This window comes from Rhincodon typus, chromosome 18 (assembly GCF_021869965.1).
Source record: "Rhincodon typus isolate 14 chromosome 18, sRhiTyp1.1, whole genome shotgun sequence".
NCBI classification, from domain to species: Eukaryota; Metazoa; Chordata; class Chondrichthyes; order Orectolobiformes; family Rhincodontidae; genus Rhincodon; species Rhincodon typus.
Genome location: NC_063349.1, coordinates 55,263,899 through 55,285,697, shown reverse-complemented (window position 1 = coordinate 55,285,697; position 21,799 = coordinate 55,263,899). Strand labels below are relative to the sequence as shown.

General features: G+C 43.2%; 1 protein-coding gene across 2 annotated transcripts in view; it reads right to left on the bottom strand.

Annotated features, from left to right (window-relative positions):
• The window catches only part of LOC109924640 (cholinephosphotransferase 1-like), a 21,782-nt gene extending 729 nt beyond the window's left edge, over nucleotides 1-21,053 (bottom strand). The window contains exons 1-9 of one of the 2 annotated variants that reach the window (XM_048607456.1): nucleotides 21,013-21,053; nucleotides 15,867-16,014; nucleotides 15,332-15,473; nucleotides 12,979-13,063; nucleotides 10,582-10,713; nucleotides 10,330-10,488; nucleotides 7,219-7,344; nucleotides 4,071-4,178; nucleotides 20-78 (exon numbers count right to left, since the gene is read on the bottom strand). In XM_048607456.1, the coding sequence (XP_048463413.1) occupies nucleotides 34-78; nucleotides 4,071-4,178; nucleotides 7,219-7,344; nucleotides 10,330-10,488; nucleotides 10,582-10,713; nucleotides 12,979-13,063; nucleotides 15,332-15,473; nucleotides 15,867-16,014; nucleotides 21,013-21,036 (969 nt within the window). In that variant the 5' untranslated portion in view covers nucleotides 21,037-21,053 and the 3' untranslated portion in view covers nucleotides 20-33. The remainder of the gene's footprint in view (nucleotides 1-19; nucleotides 79-4,070; nucleotides 4,179-7,218; nucleotides 7,345-10,329; nucleotides 10,489-10,581; nucleotides 10,714-12,978; nucleotides 13,064-15,331; nucleotides 15,474-15,866; nucleotides 16,015-21,012) is intronic. The other variant, XM_048607455.1, reaches the window with a different exon arrangement.
• Nucleotides 21,054-21,799: the final 746 nt, after the last annotated feature.

Below are 21,799 nucleotides of genomic sequence, written 5' to 3'. Positions count from 1 at the left end.
CCTTCACGTGACGGCGAATGTTTGCAAGTCTCTTCAACCCGTGTTGTTCTGAGGGGAGACAGGAACTGGACTGTCTACCTATGCAACATAATGCAGTTAATATATTAAAGTTACAACAAATTGCTCAATGCATATTAGCTGCAGTTTTTAACAAAGCCCAAAAGGTACCCCTTCATGTTGTTAGTATTTAATTTTTGAAGCCTTTGGATTAGTTGAGTTAACCAGGCCACTTATGCTATGTGCAGAAATTAGGCTACCAAGAGGCAATATATGTTTTGCCTAAAAGTTGCCACAAACCATTCAGACAATAAGCTCGTAAGCAAAGCTTTATTTGATAAAATATTGCATAGTTACTGTGAAACATTAAAAAAAAGTCAGCGACTTAAAGCATTTTCACATATTAGAACTTCTCAATCATGTCAAGACTTAGGCCAAAGTATCACAAAGTTGGCAGTTTGTAAAGGCATGATAAACCTATCTAACAAAATGAGAAATTAATTCACCTGTCCAAAAACCAGCAAGTACACTTGTTAGCAGCTTAAGCATCTTAAATATAAGACACGATGAAAGTAATGTGCACAGTCTGAAGCAGTCTGGGAATCTAACTTCAGTTATAAATGACCTTGTTTTATACCAGATAGCCTGAAAATCTAACCCAAAGTAATATCCTAAACTAATCCTTTAATATTAAAAATACCACCCTTAATTGTCTCCTTCTCCAAACCTATCCCAGGTTTCTGCCAGGTGTAGCAACAGACTTGACAGTGAACTTGTATGTCAAGGCCTCTCAGCCAGGTCAAATATCATGTCAACACTTCAAATGTAACACTTTGTTGGGTGATAGCAGGACTGAAAGAGTTGAGTTGTTATAGTTCCTTGAGAGTAGAAGATGAAGGCAAGATCTGACCAAGGTATTCATGATCAGTAAAGGATAACTGAAGGAGTTCCTCCTTGTGATGAGGGAGTAACCTTAAGCTTGTAGCCAGACTAGTCACAGAGTGATGTCAAACTGTTTCTTCAACAGGGTATCTAGAGAATTCAGGATCTTTATCCTGAAAAGGCTGTGGGTCAACTGAAATTTTTGAAACTAAAATTGAGATACTTTCATTAGACAGAAGTATCATGAGATACAAAATCAAGGTGGGTAAGTGGAACCAAGATACAGGACAGCCGCGATCTCAGTGAATGGTGGAATGGAAATGAAGGACTGGATGGCCTTGTCCTGTTCGGAAACCTGTTATTCTAGACACAAGATGCTATATAACTGCAGGATGTTGTTGTGAAAACCAAGCCGTTCAACAGCTGCTTCATTCTATTTCTGGACAATGCAAAGTTAATGAGACAAAACAGTTCATGGAGATTTGATTTTTAGTTTAATTGGAAAATGTAGAAGGACAATACAAGAGACAAAGTGTTTGCTAAGAGCTAAATTAAGTAACTTGCCCACCCTAAAAGAAGAAAAAAATGCAGTATATATAGATAACCTGAGGAACTCCACTTTTAACATCCAGTTTTACAGCTGGAAAGTTTTAGCGAGTAACATAGTCTAGTAACAATATAGGCTAGTAATCTGAATGTTCCTTTTATTTGCATTAACAGTAATCATTGCTCCATTATTCAGTCTTTCACTATTAGAACGCACTACATACCAGAAATCTACGATAGAGCTAAAATTAAATTAGGAAAATTTGGCAGCTTGCTCAATTAGTGAACAGATGGTTTACATTGCTCGTATTATTTAAAAAATGCACATTCAAGTCATCTGGCATTGCTGCTGAGGCCAGCATTTATTCCCTATTGCCAATTGCCCTCAAGAAGGTGGTGGTGAGCCACCATCCTGAACAGTTGTACACCATGTGGTGTAGACACACTTATAGTATTGTTAGGAAGTGTGTTCAGGGTTTAATCCTAGCGATCATGACAAACAGTGATTACATCAGGTAAACCTTCTGTCTGTATCAGTACATCAAACGTCACCAACTCTTAGAACCACAGTGGAATGTAACATCAAAATTCTTGAAAACTTTGGCTATGAAATTTATCTCCAAACCCTTAACCTCCATAAGTTCCCACCTATCTCACTGCCCCATGTTAATTTGAACGCCTAACAATGGAACCATCAGGTATTTTTTATTCGTTCACAGGACATGGGCATCACTGGCTCAGCCAGCATTTATTACGCATCCCTAATTGCCCTGGAGAAGGTGATTGTGGACTGTTGGAGTTTGGAGCTTGGACACCATTGTGCTGTTTGCATTCTCAGTTTAAACATATTGCACAGAACAAGAGTCCAGGTTATGACTGTATTACAAAATGTGTTTCTAAAAAAAAAAGTTAATATCTCTACGTTGAGAAACTGCTTCTATACCCATATGCAAACTTTACTCACTTTATCATGTTTTGACCGTTTGTCTAAAGCTGCCTTGCAGAGCAAACAACAAAGTTAAAATAGATAGGGAGTGTCACAGCAGTAGCTTACAAAGCTTCAAACAGAGATTTGCCCATCAGGAGGAGGAAATTCATTATACACAGACTAGCATTCAATGTTCACCTGCATTAATATTATGTTACCCTTTCTAACCATGAGTGATGGTGCCCTACAGTTCTAGGGAAGGAGATTGTCTGCAGATAAATGTTAGTCCCTCATTGTTCACTTCCATTATTCCCAGTTGCATAAATGTGATAACTGCATGGCAACTTAGGAACAAATCAGATTGTGACTGATTTCCTCTCCTCTCAGACTGGTTTTCCCCAAGACCAGACAGGTACTGGGTTTTAATTATTTCAGCATTTCTCAGACTGAGTGCTTCATGGTAATGGAAGGTGTCTCACTGAAACTGTCCCAGCACCTGGCTGGCTATATCCATGAATGAAGGTACAAGACATCTAGATCCTGACCACAGAATCCTACAATGAACAGCAACAATGGAAAAGGCATGATTACTAAGTTTGCGGATGATACAAATTTTGGAGGTATTGTCGATAGCGAAGAAGGTTATTAAAAATTACAGAGGGATCTTGATCAGATGGGGAAGTGGGCTGAGGATTGGCAAATACAGATAAGTTTGAGGTGTTGCACTTTGGAAAGTCAAACCAAGGCAGGGTTTATACAATAAATGGTAGGGTCCTGAGGAGTGTTGTGGAACAGAAGGATCTAGGAGTACAAGTACTTGGTTCCTTGAAAGCGGGATCACTAGTAGACAGGGTGGTGAAGAAGACACTTAGCATGCTGGCCTTCATCGGTTGCAGCATTGAGTACAGGAGTTGGGACGTTATGTTACAGTTATATAAGTTGTTGGTGAGGCCGCACTTGGAGTATTGTGTACAGTTTTGGTCACCCTGTTATAGGAAAGACATAGTTAAACTGGAAAGTGTGCAAAGAAGATTTATGAGGATGTTGCCAGAAATAGTAGGCCTGAATTATAGGGAGAGGTGGGTCAGGATATGACTTTATTCCTTGGAATGTCGGAGAATGAGGGGCATAGATAGGATGAATGCAAATAGTCTTTTTCCTTGGGATGGGGAATTGAAAACTAGAGGGCACAGGTTTGAGGTGAGAGGGGAAAAATTTAAGAAGGACCTGAGGGGAAACTTCTTCACGCAGAGAGTGGTGAATATATGGAATAGGCTGCCAGAGGAAGTGGTTGAGACAAGTACAATAACAACATTAAAAAAACATTTGGTTAGGTACATGGATGTGAAGGGTTTAGAGGGATATGAAATAAATGCAGGCAATTGGAATGAGCTGAGTGGGCACGCATGGTCAGCACGGACCAGTTTGGGCCCAAGGGCCTGTTTCCATGCTGTATTACTCTATGACTCTATTTAAAACAAAACATAAGTGCAGGTTTGGTCAATTTGATGTTCATTAGGATTCCACACTTCACATGAAATCACATTGAAATATTTTAGGTGATAATTACAGGGTCCTCTAGATTAATAAGGACTGCTAGGTTTAATAGTTGATTAGGATTTGTGCCACTAGACAATGGCCTGTTTTTAGTTGTGTCGTCCCTCTCCATCTCTTCCTCCTCCCTTTGGGCAAATTGTCAGTCATGATGGTTGTGAACCTGCTCAGAAGCTTGGTATGGAATTCGGAAGACTTTGATGTGGAGGTGTGATGCAATCTGAATGCAGACAGCAGTACAGTAAACCAGCAAATCGCACAGAGAGAAGACCTGGAAAAAAACATCAAAACACGACTCTCATTTTCATCTCGTATGACAACCAACAACAACTTGCATTTAAACAGCACAGTCAAACATGGGAAAATGTCTGATGATTATCAAACAGATTGGACACCCAGCCACAGAGTGAAAAATTTGAACAGGTGTCTAGAAGCTGTTCTGTTTCAGAGCTCAGGTGGTAGAAAACACAACCTCCACTGGTTGAAAGGCTAACATGAAGGCACTCAATTAAACAGGATCTAGGAAGCAGAGAGATCTCCAAGGGCAGGAGGTTACAGCAATATAGAACAATGAAGGGAACTGAAAACAAGTAGGAAGACTTAGAACTAAAAACCGAAAACGCTGGATGAACTCAGATCTGACTAAGTTGTATCAGACTTAAAACATTAACATGGTTTCTCTCAGCAGGTCTGGCAGCATCTCTGGATTCTTTCTCCAGCACACTTTGTTTCCTTATTTCCAACATCCACAGTATTTTGTTTTTATAGGAAAATTTTAAAACCTGAGGCATTGCTGAACTGAAAGCCAGTGTTGATTAAATTTAAACAAAAGAACTGTGGATGTTGGAGATCTGAAATATACAAAAACAGAAAGTACTGGAGAAACTTAACAGATCTGGCAGTGTCTGTGGAGAGAGAAATAGAGCTAATGTTTCCGGTCCAGTATGACTTCTTCAGAACTGAAGAACAGTCACTGTACTCAAAACATTAACTCTGTTTCTCTCTCTACAGATGCAGCCAATGTTGAATAGCGAGATAGGGTGATTGGTGAACTAGAGGTCTACCGAGATAACATTTTCAACACTGATACCATGGAGTGTAGATTAGAAATGCTGACAGAAAACTTAATTTCAGGGGGTTGATTGGAGAAGCACAGATACCTAGTAATGTCCCTTGTTGGATGCATCACAGGCACAAATCACTGATTTCAAAGAGAAAATAAATCAAATAATTTGGTTGTTGGGGAGAGCTCATCTCTATAAAGTTGTATAGACCAGAACTGCATTGCATTAAGTGAGGAGGATGAAGGCAGCTAATCTGATGAATCAGGGCAGGACTTATACACTTATTGGAAAGGTCTTGGGGAGTGCTGCCAAGCGAAGAGACCTTGGGGTGCAGGTTCATAGTTCATTGGAAGTGGAAGTAGAGAGGATAGTGAAGAAGGCATTTGGTAAGCGTACCGTTATTGGGCAGTGCATTGCATATAGGAGTTGGGATGTTGTGGCTGTACAGGACATTGGTTCAGCCACTTTTGGAATACTGCATGCAATTCTGGTCTCCCTGCCACAGAAAAGATGTTGTTAAACTTGAAAGGGCGTAGAAAAGATTTACAAGGTTGTTGCCAGAGTTGGAGGGTTTGAGCTGTAGGGAGAACTTATAGAAGTTTATAAAATCATGAGGGGCATGGATAGGGTAAATAGTCAAGGTCTTTTCCCCAGGGTAGGGGAGTCCAAAACCAGAAGGTATAGGTTTAAGGTGAGAGGGAAATTTAAAAGGGACCTAAGGAGCAACTTTTTCACGCAGAGGGTGGTTTGTGTATGGAACGAGCTCACAGAGGAAATGGTGGAGGTTAGTACAATTACAACATTTAAAAGGCATCTGGATGGGTACATGGATTGGAAGGGTTTAGAGGGATATGGGCCAAATGCTGGCAAATGGAAGCAGATTATTTTAGGATATCTGGTTGGCATGAACAAATTGGACCAAAGGGTCTGTTTGTGTGCTGTACAGCTCTAGGACTATAACTGAGTTGGGCAGATAGAAACAAACCAGTTCCTCTGTTGCAGGGAGGAGCTGGAGTCAGGGAATGCAGAGTAAGGCACAAAGCAATTCAGGGGTGATAACAGAAACACTTCTTTATAGAGAAGTGTGTGCAAATCTGGAACTCACTCTCTCAAAACAAAACCTGCTGTGACTGTGGGCTTATGTGAGGGGGTGGGGCGGGGGAGGTGATGTGGTGGTGGTCTCGATCAGTTTGAGACGATGAATGGCTTACTTCTTTGACTTCTTAAAATTTCAAAACTGAGATTCATAGATTTTTGTTGGGCAGGATTATTAAGGATATTTGAGCCAGGCAGGTCAATGGATTTAACAACCAGGAACAAACACAGAAGTTGCTGGAAAAGCTAAGCAGATCTGGTAGCATCTGTGAAGAAAAGAATCAGAGTTAATGTTTCGGGTCTGGTGACCCTTCGTCAGAATAGTTCTGAGGAAGCGGTCACTGTACGCAAAACGTTAACTCTGATTTCTCTTCACAGATGCTACCAGACCTGCTGAGCTTTTCCAGCAACTTCTGTTTTTGTTCCTGATTTACAGCATACGCAGTGCTTTCAATTTAACAAACAGACCTCTCTGAATGGTAAAACAGGCTGGCAAGGCTGAATGGCCTACTCCTGTCTGTAAAATGGTGCAAACCTGTTTGGTCAGGACTAAGTGAGCTGGTATTAAAGTGTGTTACAGAACATAAAACAGTGAAAAGGAGACAGCCAGAGATATAGGGACAAGTTACAGAAAGATGGAAAAAGTGTGCTATCTCTAGATGACCCAGAATGCTAGTACTCTGTTTAAAACCTGGATGTGCTGATACTGAATGCAAAAGGCCGACAAATTATCTGCACTTCAATAGTCACTAATTTCAAAGACAAATTATCTCCAAAATGATCATGTACAACAGCAAACATCTGAGGCTCTGAAGAAGACTCGCTGGACTCAAAATGAAGGATTATGCTGACCGGGCAGGTAACTGAAGCTGAGGCCACGAAAAAATCAGCCAAGAACTTGCTGAACGGAAGAGCAGGGTGCAGGTGCTGATGACCTACTCCTGCTCCCATTTCTTCTGAAACTGTATTTCTATCCACAGATACTGCCAGGCCTGCTGAATTTCTCCAGAAATTTCTGGATCTTCAGCATCTTCAGTTATGTTTTATTTTAACATTTGAAGTGACTAGTTTTGGAAAACACATGGATAAGCTTTTAATCCTTAAAATGTTTTGAATATATAAATCCAAGCCTCTTCAATGCAATGTACTTACCATTGCTGCCCACAGTACAATGTACTCGTTAATAAAACTATTGAAGTATTGGTTCAGAAAAAGCAGCCCAGGCCCAATGAATGCTGTGTCTTGTAGTTTCATCTTACTTTTGGTCATGTGTGCCACCTACAAAAATCAACCGGGAAAAGTCTTGCTTTAATAATTATAGTTGAAACAGTGATGTCCAATACTCACATACAGTATACCGAACACTGTCACGTCAACATTCAGTATTTACTTTAATTACACTGAAAACTCTTACAGACAGGAAGAGGCCATTCAGCTATTTGAGCCTGTACCGATTCTCCAAGAGATTGAGAAGGTGATGGTGAGTTGCCTGTAAGATGTTAATAGCAATAAAAACAAACTACTAGGGAAATTAAAGGGACTTAAAGTAGGTAATACGCTGGACCTCAAGAGTGTTGAAGGATGTAGTACAGCAAGCAGTTAAGGCAAATGGCATGTTGACCTTTATTACAAAGGGTTTTAAATAAAAGAGTAAAGGTGTCCTACTGCTATTCTATAGAGCTCTAGTGAGACCATACTCTCAGTTTTGGTCGCCTTATTTAAAGAAAGATACACTTGCCATAGAGCTAGTTCAAGAGAGATTCACCAAACATTCCTGGTATGCAGAGATTGCCCCACAAGGAAAGATTATATTCTCTGGAGTTTAGAAGAACGAGAGGTGATATTAATCCAATTTACACATTTGTCACATGCTCGACAAGATCGTGTAGGATAGTGCTTCACCCTGGCTGGGGTTTTAGATCCAGGGGGCACAGTCTCAGGCAAGGGACAGGCCATTTAGGACTGAGATGAGGAGGAATTTGTTCAACTCAGAGGGTGGTGAATCTTTAGAATTCTCAATGGTAAGGCTGTGGTGCTTAGTTCTTGACCATGTTCAAGACACGGATTGATAGATTTCCACATAAGAACATAAGAACTAGGAGCAGGAGTAGGCCGTCTGGCCCTTCGAGCCTGCTCCGCCATTCAATAAGATCATGGCTGATCCTTTCGTGGACTCAGATCCACTTACCCGCATTCTCACCGTATCCCTTAATTCCTTTATTGTTCAAAAAAAATCTACCTTTTTTTAAAAAACGTTTACTGAAGTAGCATCAACTACTTCACTGGGCAAGGAATTAAATAGATTAACAACCCTCTGGGTGAAGAAATTCCTTCTCAGTTCAGTCCTAAGAACATGGTGCTGAAGTAGGTCAGCCATGACCTCATTCCTGAGGGGCTGAATGGCCTGTTCCTGCTCCAATTTCTTATATTCTTAAAGAAATCAAGCAGTGTTACCATCATATCCCTCAACCTCAATTTCTCAATTATTTCTGCAGGCTCCCTGACTCTAAGATGATGGAACACGGTCTAAAAAAATCAAAACCAGAGGTTTCAGGGATATAATTAGGAAGTTCTTACTTGGGTAAAGGTGGCAAAAATGTGGAATGACAGTTGATGCTGGATCAATTGTGAATTTAAAATCTGAGATCGATAGGCTTTTTTAGCCAGGGCTATTGGGCAAATATAGTGTGACAGAAACTTAGGATAGAGGGAACACAGGCCAACCCGGCTGTCAACTCCTTTCAGCCTTTCGAGCCTGTTCCACCATAACTCTGGACTTCTTTGTTTATCAAAAACGGTATCTAACTCAGATGGCACAGATTAATTGTCATCTCTTGGGGAGGCTAACAGGTTTCCTCCTGTACTAAAGTTGCCAACAAAAATATGATCCAGTTCCTTTTCCAAATGCATCAAATGATTGTGAAAATCAATGTCCCTTCTCTGGGGACTTTGTTCCATTACAGTTAAAAACCTAGACCAACCTGACAAGACACTGGGGTATGCAGCAGCTGACAGAGCTGTAAATTAGGAGCAGTGTTCCGTACAAACAAGCAATGAAGAAAACATTGTTGCACTGGAGCAGATGCACGATTTGGGAGGCAGCAGCCATTAACTGTGAGTGAACAGCTGTTCCCAGTGTTACGGGGAAGAATAGTGTCAGTGTAGCATCACAGAGCACAGGAGGAGGTCATTCAGCACATTGTTCAGAGAGTTAGAACAATCTATCCAATCAGCCCCACTCCCCCTTGTTCCTTCCCAGAGCACATTATTTCCCTTTTGAGTATTTATTCTATACCCCTCTTGAAAGTTACTACTAAATCTGTCTCTACTACTCTCGCAGACAGCTCATTCTAGATCATAACAATTACTGTTTTAGTTTTAAAGAGAAAATTCTCATCTCCCCCTCTGGTTTGTTTACCAAGCACATTAAGCCTGTCTGAAAACACATCAGAACAGAGCTAATTGTGTACAGCACACTTGCGAAAGTCAGCAGTTCAGAAATTAATGGTCAGCACAACCTCTGAGTGAAAATGTTTCATCAAGTCATGAATGTTTCTTTTTTTTAAACTTCGTTCTAGGGATGGGTGTCGTTGGCTAGCCAGCATTTACTGGCCGTCCCTAGTTGCCCCTTGAGAAGGTGGGGGTGAGCTGCCTTCTTGAACCACTGCAGTCCATGTGCTGTGGGTTGACCCACAATGCCATTAGGGATGGAATTCCAGGATTTTGACCCAGCAACAGTGAAGGAACAGTGATAGTCAGGATGATCAGTGGCCTGGAGGGGAACTTGCAGGGGGTGGTGTTCCCATGTATCTGCTACTTTTGTCCTTCTAGATGGAAGTAGTTGTGGGTTTGGAAGATGCTGCCTGAGGATCTTTGGTGAATTTCTGCAGTGCATCTTGTAGATAGTACACACTGCTGCTACTGAGCGTCGGTAGTGGAGGGATGTGATGCCAGTCAAGCGAGGGCTGCTTTGTCCTGGATGGTGTCAAGCTTCTTGAGTGTTGTTGGGGCTGCACTCATCCAGGCAAGTTGGAAGTATTCCATCACACTCCCGACTTGTGCCTTGTAGATGGTGGACAGGGTTTGGGGAGTCAGGAGGTGAGTTACTTGCTGCAGTATTCCTAGCCTCTGACTTGCTCTTGGTATTTTTATGGTTGGCCCAGTCTTGGCTGTGGAAGTTTGATTTCTAATGGCTTTTTGGTACTAAAAATAAACAAACAAAGGAGGCAATATTTTCAACTTAGCGTGTTTGCAATAACGTACCACTAATTTGTTTGTAATTTTTGAAGCCACACATCCAAATGCTAAAACATACAGACAAGGGTGGTCCTCAAACAGACGTGTGGTGGATTTTTTGTAGATCACTGTAGCCATTATGATGACCAGCCCAATGTGCAAAGCAGGTGACAGAACACTGGTACCCTGGAAACAATAAGAATGCAACAGTGAACATCTGCAGTTCTAGACTAGCAATGCCTTTTGGAACATTTGTTTTTATTTATGTAGTCTGCATACCGCTATTGTGGAACCATTCTTTCCTGTTCCACCAGAAAAGATGACCCGGAAGTAATTGGTACAGGAATAGATTGCTCCTCCTATTATTCCAAACACAGGCAGGATTTTCATTCTCAGTCCTAGTACAGGAATCTATATCGGAAGCAATAATAAACGGGAGTTGCATATGACATCAACAGCAACATTGTCAAACGTCTTGTAACAGAACCAATGTCTGTCTACAGTATCAATGACTGAAGTATTGTGACTGTCTTTACATTCTGAACCTCCCTCAATCAATATCATTACAATACACATTTAGAAAGAGATGCGTTACCTTTCTTTAGCCATCCCACGCAAAGGTTTAAAGGGGATGTCCAGAAGCAGCAGAACATAATAAAAAAAAGTAAGCGACACAAAATCTGTGTCAGTACCACATTGAACAGCACATGTAAATGAAACGTCATTGTAAAGAGCTCACTGTGTCCCCACTATAGGTAATTAATAACATGTAACATAGGTTCACCTGACAGAAAGAAACCAATATAAGCTGGGCTGAATATAGGAATAAAGCCAAGATCACCAGGGCAGGAAAAGTTGCTTAGACAATAACAATAACTGATAGGAAGGTGATCTTCACTATGGCCAAAAGCACTCCCCGTCACACATCCAGGAGTTTACACAGCTGTGGAATAATCTTTAAAAGTAATATACAACCACTTTCCCTATTCTGAGATACTCCATTTTCCTTTGAGACAGAAAATAAATTATTCTTACAGATCACTGGTAAGTGAGTAATTCAGATATACAACATAGTACAGTATAAAATGTGAAAGGCTAATTAACTCTTCAACAGAGGAAGAGGAACAAAACATTAGGTTGGAATGAGGGAACAATTTTATATTTAAATGGCACGTTTTGACATCTGAAAGCCTCCTAAGCACTTCAGGTACAATGAGTTACTCTGAAGATTGGCTGATTACATCGTTTACTCATGTAGTGCCATGAAAACCATAAAATATGAACAAACTTTGGCAGAGTTCAATGAAGAGAAACCAAGGAATTCAATAAGAAGCTTGGTCAAGGAGATGGATTTTAAAGTGACATGGCCGCAACATTATGGTACAGCAAGATCCCACAAACAGCAATGAGCCAAATGATTGACTAATGGTGTTAGTGAAGGGAAGAACGTTAACTTCCCGAACTGACATACATGAAGACGAATGATATTCTTTGTGATAACCTGGGCAATGGGTAAATGACTGACTCCCCAAGAGATCATCCCCAGTGACTCCCTGTCTGATCAATGTACCAGGATAGTTTGACAGCACGGCAGTGATTGCGTATCCAGGATAAAGTTGCAGCAAGTTTTCAAAGTCTAGATACACATCCTCAGCAAATCTCATCAACACACATATTTTAAACATATTTTTGATGTAGGACATTACTAACCCACAGACCAAGCAAGCCATTAGTTTATTTATCCCCAAATCATCAATTCCAACAATTATTGCAGGCCAACTACTAACACAAAGCAACTCAAGTTGCACTGACAGTAAATCTCTGCTTGTTAAATGGGAAGGGGAGTTTGAGACTGCTGCCTCAGCGCTGGGAAAATCAGACTGATTCCACCATGGTGACCCTTACCTTTTCTGTAGTAGGTCAGAGATGGGAGAATTTGGACTCACGAGGGCAGGAAGCTAGTCTACATAAAGCAGAGACAACACAGTGTAGAACTGGATGAACACAGCAGGCCAAGCAGCATCAGAGGAGCAAGAAGGCTGACGTTTCGGGCCTAGACCCTTCTTTACATAAAGCAGACCTGCTCTGTCACTATCTGCTCCAGGAACCACAGCTGAAGCTGTATATACCACAGTCCAGCACCAGGGGGCAGACCAGCAGTGGCAAGAATGACCATTTGGAATGGGGTCGGGGGGAAGTGAGGGATCAAAACGGTTTTGAATGTGTGCGGATTGTACTCCAGCAGTGTGATACAGTTCAGTTTCAAATGCTATCCTCCAGTGACAAACACAGGTCCATGATGGTGTTATAATCACAATTATTGTGCAGAGTCAAACAGAAACAACATGTGGAGGTGGATTGGAAGATGTGAGGAACTGAACTCAAGAAAACTCCCACCCCCACCATCACTGTCCTCTCTTCAAAGTGTTATGGGCCAAGGAGCAGGAGAGATAGAGGGCTGGACTTGGACTAATTCAGCACGAACCTGCCTTTGTGGAAATGTGCTGCGCAGACATTGTCTCTGCATCAAGGCAATGATTGCACTTCAGAATAAATTCACTGGACCAGGGATGCAAAATACCAACACCAATGAATGCATGTTCTTTCTTTATAAGTTGCTCCCTGTTACTAATCAACAAATATAGACAGCCATCATTAAACTAAACTACAGCTCACCTGGTATTCCCAAAGAGTAGCTCCTCCAATGGCAGATAAGAAAAAGATGAGCATTATGCAGATTTGAACTTCAGTTACATCAATTCTAATCGGATATAGAGAGATCAGTGGTTAAAACTACTACGAGTTAATGTACAATTGATCAGACACTGAACCAAATAATTAGCAGCTGATTCTAGAACACAGAACTGTGAGATTGTTAGATTTTTATTAAGCAACAGCAGTAAGGGACATGGTGAAAAGGCAGGAGTGTGGAGTTAGGTCAGAGGTCAGCCACAATCACTCTCAATGGCAGGACTCCCAGGTTCCTGTCACCAAAGGATGCCTCAGTTCCAAAGTGGGAAATCTCAGACAAGCAGCCCACAACTCTCTCTAGCTGATATGTTCCAATTGACTGTTACTTCATGATTTGGCTGACCGGAGTTGGTACAGAGCTGGATGTGAGGCTTCCAATCAATTAGAATCAGCTCTCTCTAACATTAGATGTGGAAACTGCCACTTTATTAACACACATGCTCTGGGTTGATACAGTCGACCCTGTAACTAGTCATGTACTCAGGTGAGACTTCACATTTAGAAAGTAGGTTAGCAATTCCATTCACATGTGTGCACTAAATTCTAAATTTGTTTTATTTTTAAACAGGTTTTATCACCACATTTAAAATGGATTAACCCATCAAATCTGTACTGGCTCTTTGACCATAGCAAGACATAAGACATAGGAACAGTGGCCATTCAGCCCATCGGATCTGTTCCGTCATTCAATGAGATCATGGCTGATCTGCTAATCCTCAACTCCACTTTCCTGCCTTTTCCCCACAAACCTTGATTCCATTACTGATTTAAAATCTGTCTTTCTCAGTCTTGGATATAGTTAATTACCCAGCCTCGACAGCCCTCTACAGTAAAGAATTCCACAGATTAGAAGGGGGTAGTCAAACAGTTATCCAAATAGTCCCGCTCCCAGTTCTTTACCCATAAACCTGAAACACTTTTCCTTTCAAAATCAAGCCAATTTCATATTTCCACTTTCAGATTGTACAATATTGAAAACAGAGTTACGAAAGCATGCAATCATACAACATTAATGAAGAGCTTCCAAAAGTACAGGTTGGTTTTCCTTTGTGGTGTTGTGAGCTGAAATATTGGTGTTGAGAGCCCTAAAGCACAATGACTACCATGGAGCTCTGTCTGAGCTGTGTCTCATCCTAACAGAGAGCCCCCCACCAACTTACACAGGACCACCCCTCACTGTCACAGACCTCCCTCCTCCCATCCCTTCACAGTTCTTACTTGGTAGTTCTGACAATTTTTGAGCTTCAAAATGGGGTCACATTGGATAAGGTCTGGGAGGCACAGGCACAATGGTAATGTTTCTGAACCGGGAGACAATGTCAACCCAAAGCACTGTCAGTATTCATGTGCAAAATGTGCATGTGCAGTATCCTGCCAGTGACGTTATTCCAAACAGTATTCATACTGATTGTACACCGTGATAGTTGTACTAGCAAGGTGTTCCATAAAGTATGCATTTTCCACACACACAATGTGAACCTTTCAGGGAGTTAAGAGGACACAGCCGAACTAGTAACACAGATGGTTTGGACGAGAGACATACGTTCATATCCCATCCCACCACTGCAGCATAGCGTAATAGGTGTTAGAAGCAAATAAGGCCATTTGACCCTTCAAGCTGTGGGTGTAGTGTGGGGAAGTGAGATCAGTGAAGGTCACAGTGTATTTTTGGTGGTATAGATTCAATTGGCCAATGGGTCTCTTTTGTACTGTCTGATTCTATGATTCTAAGCCTACTTTGCCACTTGATAAAATCATAGCTGTTCTGGTTGTGGTCCCAACATCACATTTCTGTCTATGCTCCACCCCATAACCCTTGATATCCTTGACTATCTATAATCTATCTAATTCTTACTTGGGTACATTCAATAACACAGCTTCCACTGTGTTAGCTAACAACACACTGAGTGAGGAAGTGACTCAGGTGGCAGTTCGCCAATACCTTCCCTACGGCTTTTAGGGAGGGGTAACAAATGCTGATCTCGGCAACGGCACCCAAATCCCAAAACTGAATGTGAAAAGTTGAGTTCCAATCAGGAGACTGGGACCAACACAGAACTTTAATTTTGTTCTCCATTAAATGGATCTGTTGATAAGGACTAGCGCTGAGCTCTTACGCTCAGCTGTCACTGTGCTTTGTTGTCCACGGATCTACATTCTTAGACACAGCCTTCCCTAAGTTCCAGAGACAACAGAAAACTAAGTGCCAGATCCTACGTGAAGAATAGGGTTCGGAGTGGGGTAGTAGTTGGGGGAGGGGCAAAACACAAGAACTTACTTGCCAAATCGTAGAGACCCAGAAACGTAGGTTTGCCAGTGGGCGCAATAGAACATGAAGATGCCAATGAAACAGCAGAAAAACATCAGGTCAGGGTCTGTTCCCAGGTGAACGGCCAGGCAGGTGCCCAAGCCAACCACAACTATACAAATAAACAGAAAGAACAACAGCAATAAAACACAAGACAGAGATAAACATCCCTCCAATGTTAGTCCTGAGTGTTCTATGTCTACCTTAGCAAATCCTACCATAATCTTCAATATTCCCTGATCATTAGGAATTCTCAGCTCTTGCTTCTAGACAATAACTTATGGTACCTTTGTCAGTGCTGCTTTATCTTCTGTAAAATGTGGAGGACAGAACTCTGTCCAGTGCTCCATGTATGGTCCAACCAAAGCTTTACACAAGCACAGTATAATCAATTCTCCCTCTCAAAATGAAGCCCAGTTGTCAGCTTGCTATTTTAATGGATGCATTAACCTGCTTCATGACTCCTGTTGATTTGTATTACCTCAGGTTCCTCTATCTCTCCTACCTGTGGAAAAGGAATCACAGCCATGGTCAAAAAGCTCCCCAAGGGGAGAGCTGCTGTTGGTCCTTCGAGCCTGTTTCCCATCAATTGCATCCAAAGATTGGTAAATAAATAATCCTACAGCACACAGAACGTAGACATAGGCTGGTGCCTGTCAAAAGAAAGGAGACCGGGTCATAGATTAAATGGTCCAGCACAAGCTTTTTAAATACATTGAGTAACACTGATCAGATGAAATTATCTACTGACTATAGAAATATACTGTAAGTCATAGGAGCAGAATTAGGCCATTCAGCCCATCAAGTCTGCTCCATCATTTGATCATGGCTGATATATTTCTCAAACCCATTCATGTGCCTTCTCCCCATAGCCTTTGATCCTGTTACTAATCAAGAACCTATCTATCTCTGTCTTAAATACACTCAGTGACTTGGCCTCCACAGCTCTCTGTGGCAATGAGTTCCAGAGTCACCATCCTCTGGCTGAAGAAATTCCTGCTCATTTCGGTTCTAAGGTGTTGTCCCTTCACTCTGAGGCTGTGCCTTCAGGTCCTAGTCTCTTCTCCTAGTGGAAACATCTTCTCCATGTCTACTCAATCCTCTTAGTTCTTTGGGTTTCAATCAGATCCCCCCTTATCCTTTGAAATTCCATTGAGTACAGACCCTGAGTCTTCAACTGCTGCTCACATGGTAAGCCCTTCATCCCCGGGATCATTCTTATAAATCTCTGGATCCACTCCAACACCAGCACAATATTCCAAATGCGGTCTGACCAGAGCCTTAACAGCCTCAGGAGTACATTTCTGCTCTTGTATTCCAGCCTTCTCGAAATGAATGTTAACATTGCATTTGCCTTCCTAACTGCTAAGTGAACCTGTATGTTAACCTTAAGATAATCCTAAACTGGACTCCCAAGACACTTTGTGTTTCAGATTTCCAAAGCTTTTCCCCATTTAGAAAATAGTCCACGCCTCTATTCTTCCCACCAAAGTTCATTACCTTACAATTTCCCATACTGTATTCCATCTGCCACTTGTTTGCCCATTCTTCAAATCTGTCCAAATACTTCTGCAGGCTCCTTGCTTCTTCAACACTACCTGCCCCTCCAACAATCTTTGTGTCATCTGCAAACTTAGCAACAATGCCCTCAGTTCCTTTGTCTAGATCGTTAATGTATAACGTGAATAGTTGTGGTCCCAACACTTACCCCTGCACAACTCCACTAGTCACCGGCTGCCATCCTGAGAAAGACCCTTTTATCCCTGCTCTCTGCCAGTCAGCCAACCCTCTATCCATGCCAATACCATGGGGTCTTATCTTATTTAGCAGCCTTCTGTGGGCACCTTGTCAAAGGCCTTCTGGAAATCCAAATAGGTTACATCCACTGGCTCTCCTTTGTCTAACTTGCTCATTACCTCCTCAAAGAATTCTAACAGATGACCTCCCTTGACGAAGCCATGCTGACTCAGCCCTATTTTATCATGCATTTCCAAGTTCTCTCCAATCTCATCCTTAATAATGGACTCTAAAATCTTACCATGACTGAGGTTAGATGAACTGGTGTATAAGTTCCTGTCTTCTGCCTCCCTCCCTTCTTAAACAGGGGCATTACATTAGCCATTTTCCAGTCCTTTGGGACCCTCCCTGACTCCAGTGATTCCTAAAAGATCACCACCAATCCTCCACAATCTCCTCAGCTATCACCTTCCGAACTCTGGGATGTAGCCCATCTGGGCTGGGTGATTTATCCACCTTCAGACCTTTCAGCTTCCCCAGCGATGGCCACAACAGTGACCTCTGCCATAGAGTCACACAGCACAGAAACAGGCTCTTCGGTTCAACTAGTCCACACCAACTATGTTCCCAAATTAAACATCTTCTCCTTTTTGCTGATCCTCTGCTGGTTTTTTAAAAGGCTTCCCAATCCTCTGTTGTCTCACTAACCTTCACCACATTGTCTGCTTGAAGGACCTCCTGTACCTGGCTGTCTTTTTATTGTCTGCTGTGGCTCAGTAGGTAGCGCTCATATCTCTGAGGCAGAAGGTTCATGTCCCACTCTGGAGGCATGAGCAGAAAACCCAGGCTGGCATTCCCACAGAGGGTGCTGCACTGTCTGAGATGCATCGCTCAGATTAACATCCTGAGGCCTCCATATGCCCCGTTGGGTGGGCATAAAAGATCCCATAGTCACTATTTGAAGAACTTACAAGATGATCAGAGGATTAGATAGGGTGGACAGCGAGAGCCTTTTTCCTCGGATGGTGATGGCTAGCACGAGGGGTCATAGCTTTAAATTGAGGGGTGATAGATATAGGATAGATGGCAGAGGTAGTTTCTTTACTCAGAGAGTAGTAAGGGTGTGGAATGCCCTGCCTGGAACAATAGTAGACTCGCCAACTTTAAGGGTATTTAAATGGTCATTGGATAAACATATGGATGATAATGGAATAGTGTAGGTTAGATAGGCTTCAGATTGGTTTCACAGGTTGGCGCAACATGGAGGGCTGAAGGGCCTGTACTGCACTGTAATGTTCTATGAACAGAGGAGTCCTGCCTCAATATCTCTGACTAATATTTAGTCTTCAATAACTAACATTTAAGATGCTAAAGAAATTGACATCATAGAGCAGACATTTCCTCTTGTGTGGAAATCCATAGAATAGAACCCCTTCAGGGTGGAAACAGGCCATTTGGCCCAATGAGTCTACACCGACCGTCCGAAAAGCATCACACCCAGACCTACCCCATCCCTGTAACCCTGCATTTCCCATGGTTAATGCACCTAATCTACACATCCCTGGACACTGTGTGAAATTTAGCATGGCCAATCCACCTAATTTACACATCTTTGGATAACACAGTGTGGAGCTGGAGGAACACAGCAGGCCAAGCAGCATCAGAGGAGCAGGAAGGCTGACGTTTCAGGCCTAGACCCTTCTTCAGAAATGGGGAGGGGAAGGGGGTTCTGAAATAAATAGGGAGAGAGGGGGAGGCGGAATACCTCTCTAATACCTCTCTCTCCTTCCTGGACCTCTCTGTCTCCATCTCCGGCAACCACCTAGAAACCGATATCCATTTCAAGCCCACCGACTCCCACAGCTACCTAGAATACACCTCCTCCCACCCACCTTCCTGCAAAGATGCCATCCCCTATTCCCAATTCCTTCACCTCCGCCGCATCTGCTCCCAGGATGAGGCATTCCACTCCCGTACATCTCAGATATCCTCGTTTTTCAAGGACCGCAACATCCCCCCCTCAGTGGTCGAGAACGCCCTCGACCGTGTCTCCCGCATTTCCCGCAACTCATCCCTCACACCCCCTCCCCGCAATAACAACCAAAACACAATCCCCCTCATCCTCACATACCACCCCACCAACCTCCGGATCCAACGCATCATCCTCCAACACTTCCGCCATCTGCAATCCGACCCCACCATCAAAGACATTTTTCTCTCCCCACCCTTATCTGCTTTCCGGAGGGACTACTCTCTCCGTGACTCCCTTGTCCGCTCCACACTCCCCTCCAGCCCCACCTCACCCGGCACTTTTCCCTGCAACCGCAGGAAGTGCTACACCTGCCCCCATACCTCCCCCTTCACCCCCATCCCAGGCCCCAAGAAGACTTTCCACATCAAGTAGATGTTCACCTGCACATCTGCTAATGTGGTAAACTCCATCCGCTGTTCCCGTTGTGGCCTCGTCTACATCGGGGAAACCAAGCGGAGGCTTGGGGACCGCTTTGCAGAACACCTACGCTCAGTTCGCACTAAACAACTACACCTCCCAGTCGCGAACCATTTCAACTCCCCCTCCCATTCCGCAGACGACATGTCCATCCTGGGCCTCCTGCAGTGCCACAACGATGCTACCCGAAGGTTGCAGGAACAGCAATTCATATTCCGCTTGGGAACCCTGCAGCCCAATGGTATCAATGTGGACTTCACAAGCTTCAAAATCTCCCCTCCCCCTACCGCATCCCAAAACCAGCCCAGCTCGTCCCCGCCTCCCTAACCTGTTCTTCCTCCCACCTATCCCCTCCTCCCACCTCAAGCCGCACCCCCATCTCCTACCTACTAACCTCATCCCAACCCCTTGACCTGTCCGTCCTCCCTGGACTGACCTATCTCCTCCATAACTCCCCACCTACACTCACCTTTACTGGCTCCATCCCCGCCTCTTTGACCGGTCTGTCTCCTCCCCACCTATCTTCTCCTCTATCCGCCTCCCCTCTCTCCCTATTTATTTCAGAAACCCCTTCCCCTCCCCCATTTCTGAAGAAGGGTCTAGGCCCGAAACGTCAGCCTTCCTGCTCCTCTGATACTGCTTGGCCTGCTGTGTTCATCTAGCTCTACACCTTGTTATCTCAGATTCTCCAGCATTTGCAGCTCCTACTATCTCTCAGCCAGAGGGTTGTGAATGTATGGAATTCACTGCCACACAAGGCTGTGGAGGCCAGGTCATTGAGTACATTTAAGATGGAGATAGATAGGTTCTTGATTATCAAGGGGATCAAGGGTTACGGGGAGAAAGCAGGAAAATGGGGTTGAGGAACTTATCAGCCATGATTGAATGGCGAAGCAGACTCGACGGGCCGAATGGCCTAATTTCTGCTCCTATGCCTTATGGTCTTAATCTCAAAACATGGAAACTGATAGATTTTTTTGTTGACTAAAGGTGTTAAGGGATATGGAGCAAGGCAGGATTGTGGCTGGAGGGCTGAATGATCTCATGTTCCAAGCAACTGCTGGCAATAGTTCTATTGCTGCCACTCCCACCTCCTCTCTTTGAAGAAGTAACGAAGACGACTGATGAGAGCAGAGCGGTGGATGTGATCGATATGGACTTCAGTAAGGCGTTTGACATAAGGTTCCTCATGGTAGACAGGTTAGCAAGGTTAGATCACACGGAATACAGGGAGAACTAGCTATTTGGATACAGAACTGGCTCGAAGGTAGAAGACAGAAGGTGGTAGTGGAGGGTTGCTTTTCAGATTGGAAGCCTGTGACCAGCGGTGTGCCACAAGGATTGGTGCTGGCTCCATTGCTTATTGTCATTTATATAAATGATTTGAGTGAACATAGGAGGTATGGTTAGTAAGTTTGCCGATGACACCAGAATTGGAGGTGTAGTGGACAGTGAAGGAGGTTACCTCAGCACTTTTTCCTCTTTTCATTAACGGGATGAGGGCGTCGCTGGCTAGGCAGCATTTATTTGCCCATCCCTAATTACCCAGACGGCAGTTCAGCGTCAACCACATTGCTGTGGGTCTGGAGTCACACGTAGCCCAGACCAGGTAATGACGGCAGTTTCTTTCCCTAAAGAACAATAAATGAACCAGATGAGTTTTTCCAACAATTAACAATGGGTTCACAGTCATCATTAGATTCTTAGTTCTAGGTATTTTATTGAATTCAAATTTCACCGTCTGCCGTGGTGGGATTCGAACCCAGATCCCCAGAATGTTATGTGGGTCTCTGGATTAATAGTCCAGCAATAATACCACCAGGCCATTGCCTCCCCAATATGAGTGCAACGGGATCTTGCAAAATGTGAGGTGCTGCATGTTGGAACGGCAATTCAAGGCAGGACCTATACACTTAATGGTAAGGTCCTGGGGAGTGTTGCTGAACAAAGAGACCTAGGAGTGCGGGTTCACAGTTACTTGAAAGTGGAGTCACAAGTAGACAGGATAGTGAAGAAGGTGTTTGGTATGTCTGCCTTAATTGGTGAGAGTATTGAGTATAGGATTAGGAGGTCACGTTATGGCTGCACAGGAGACTGGTTAGGCCACTATTGGAATACTGCATACAATCCCTGCTATAGGAAGGATGTTGCGAAAAAGGGTTCAGAAAAGACTTACAATGATGTTGCCAGGGTTGGAGAGTTTGAGCTACAGGGAGAGGCTGAATAGGCTGGGGCTATTCTCCCGGGAGCAT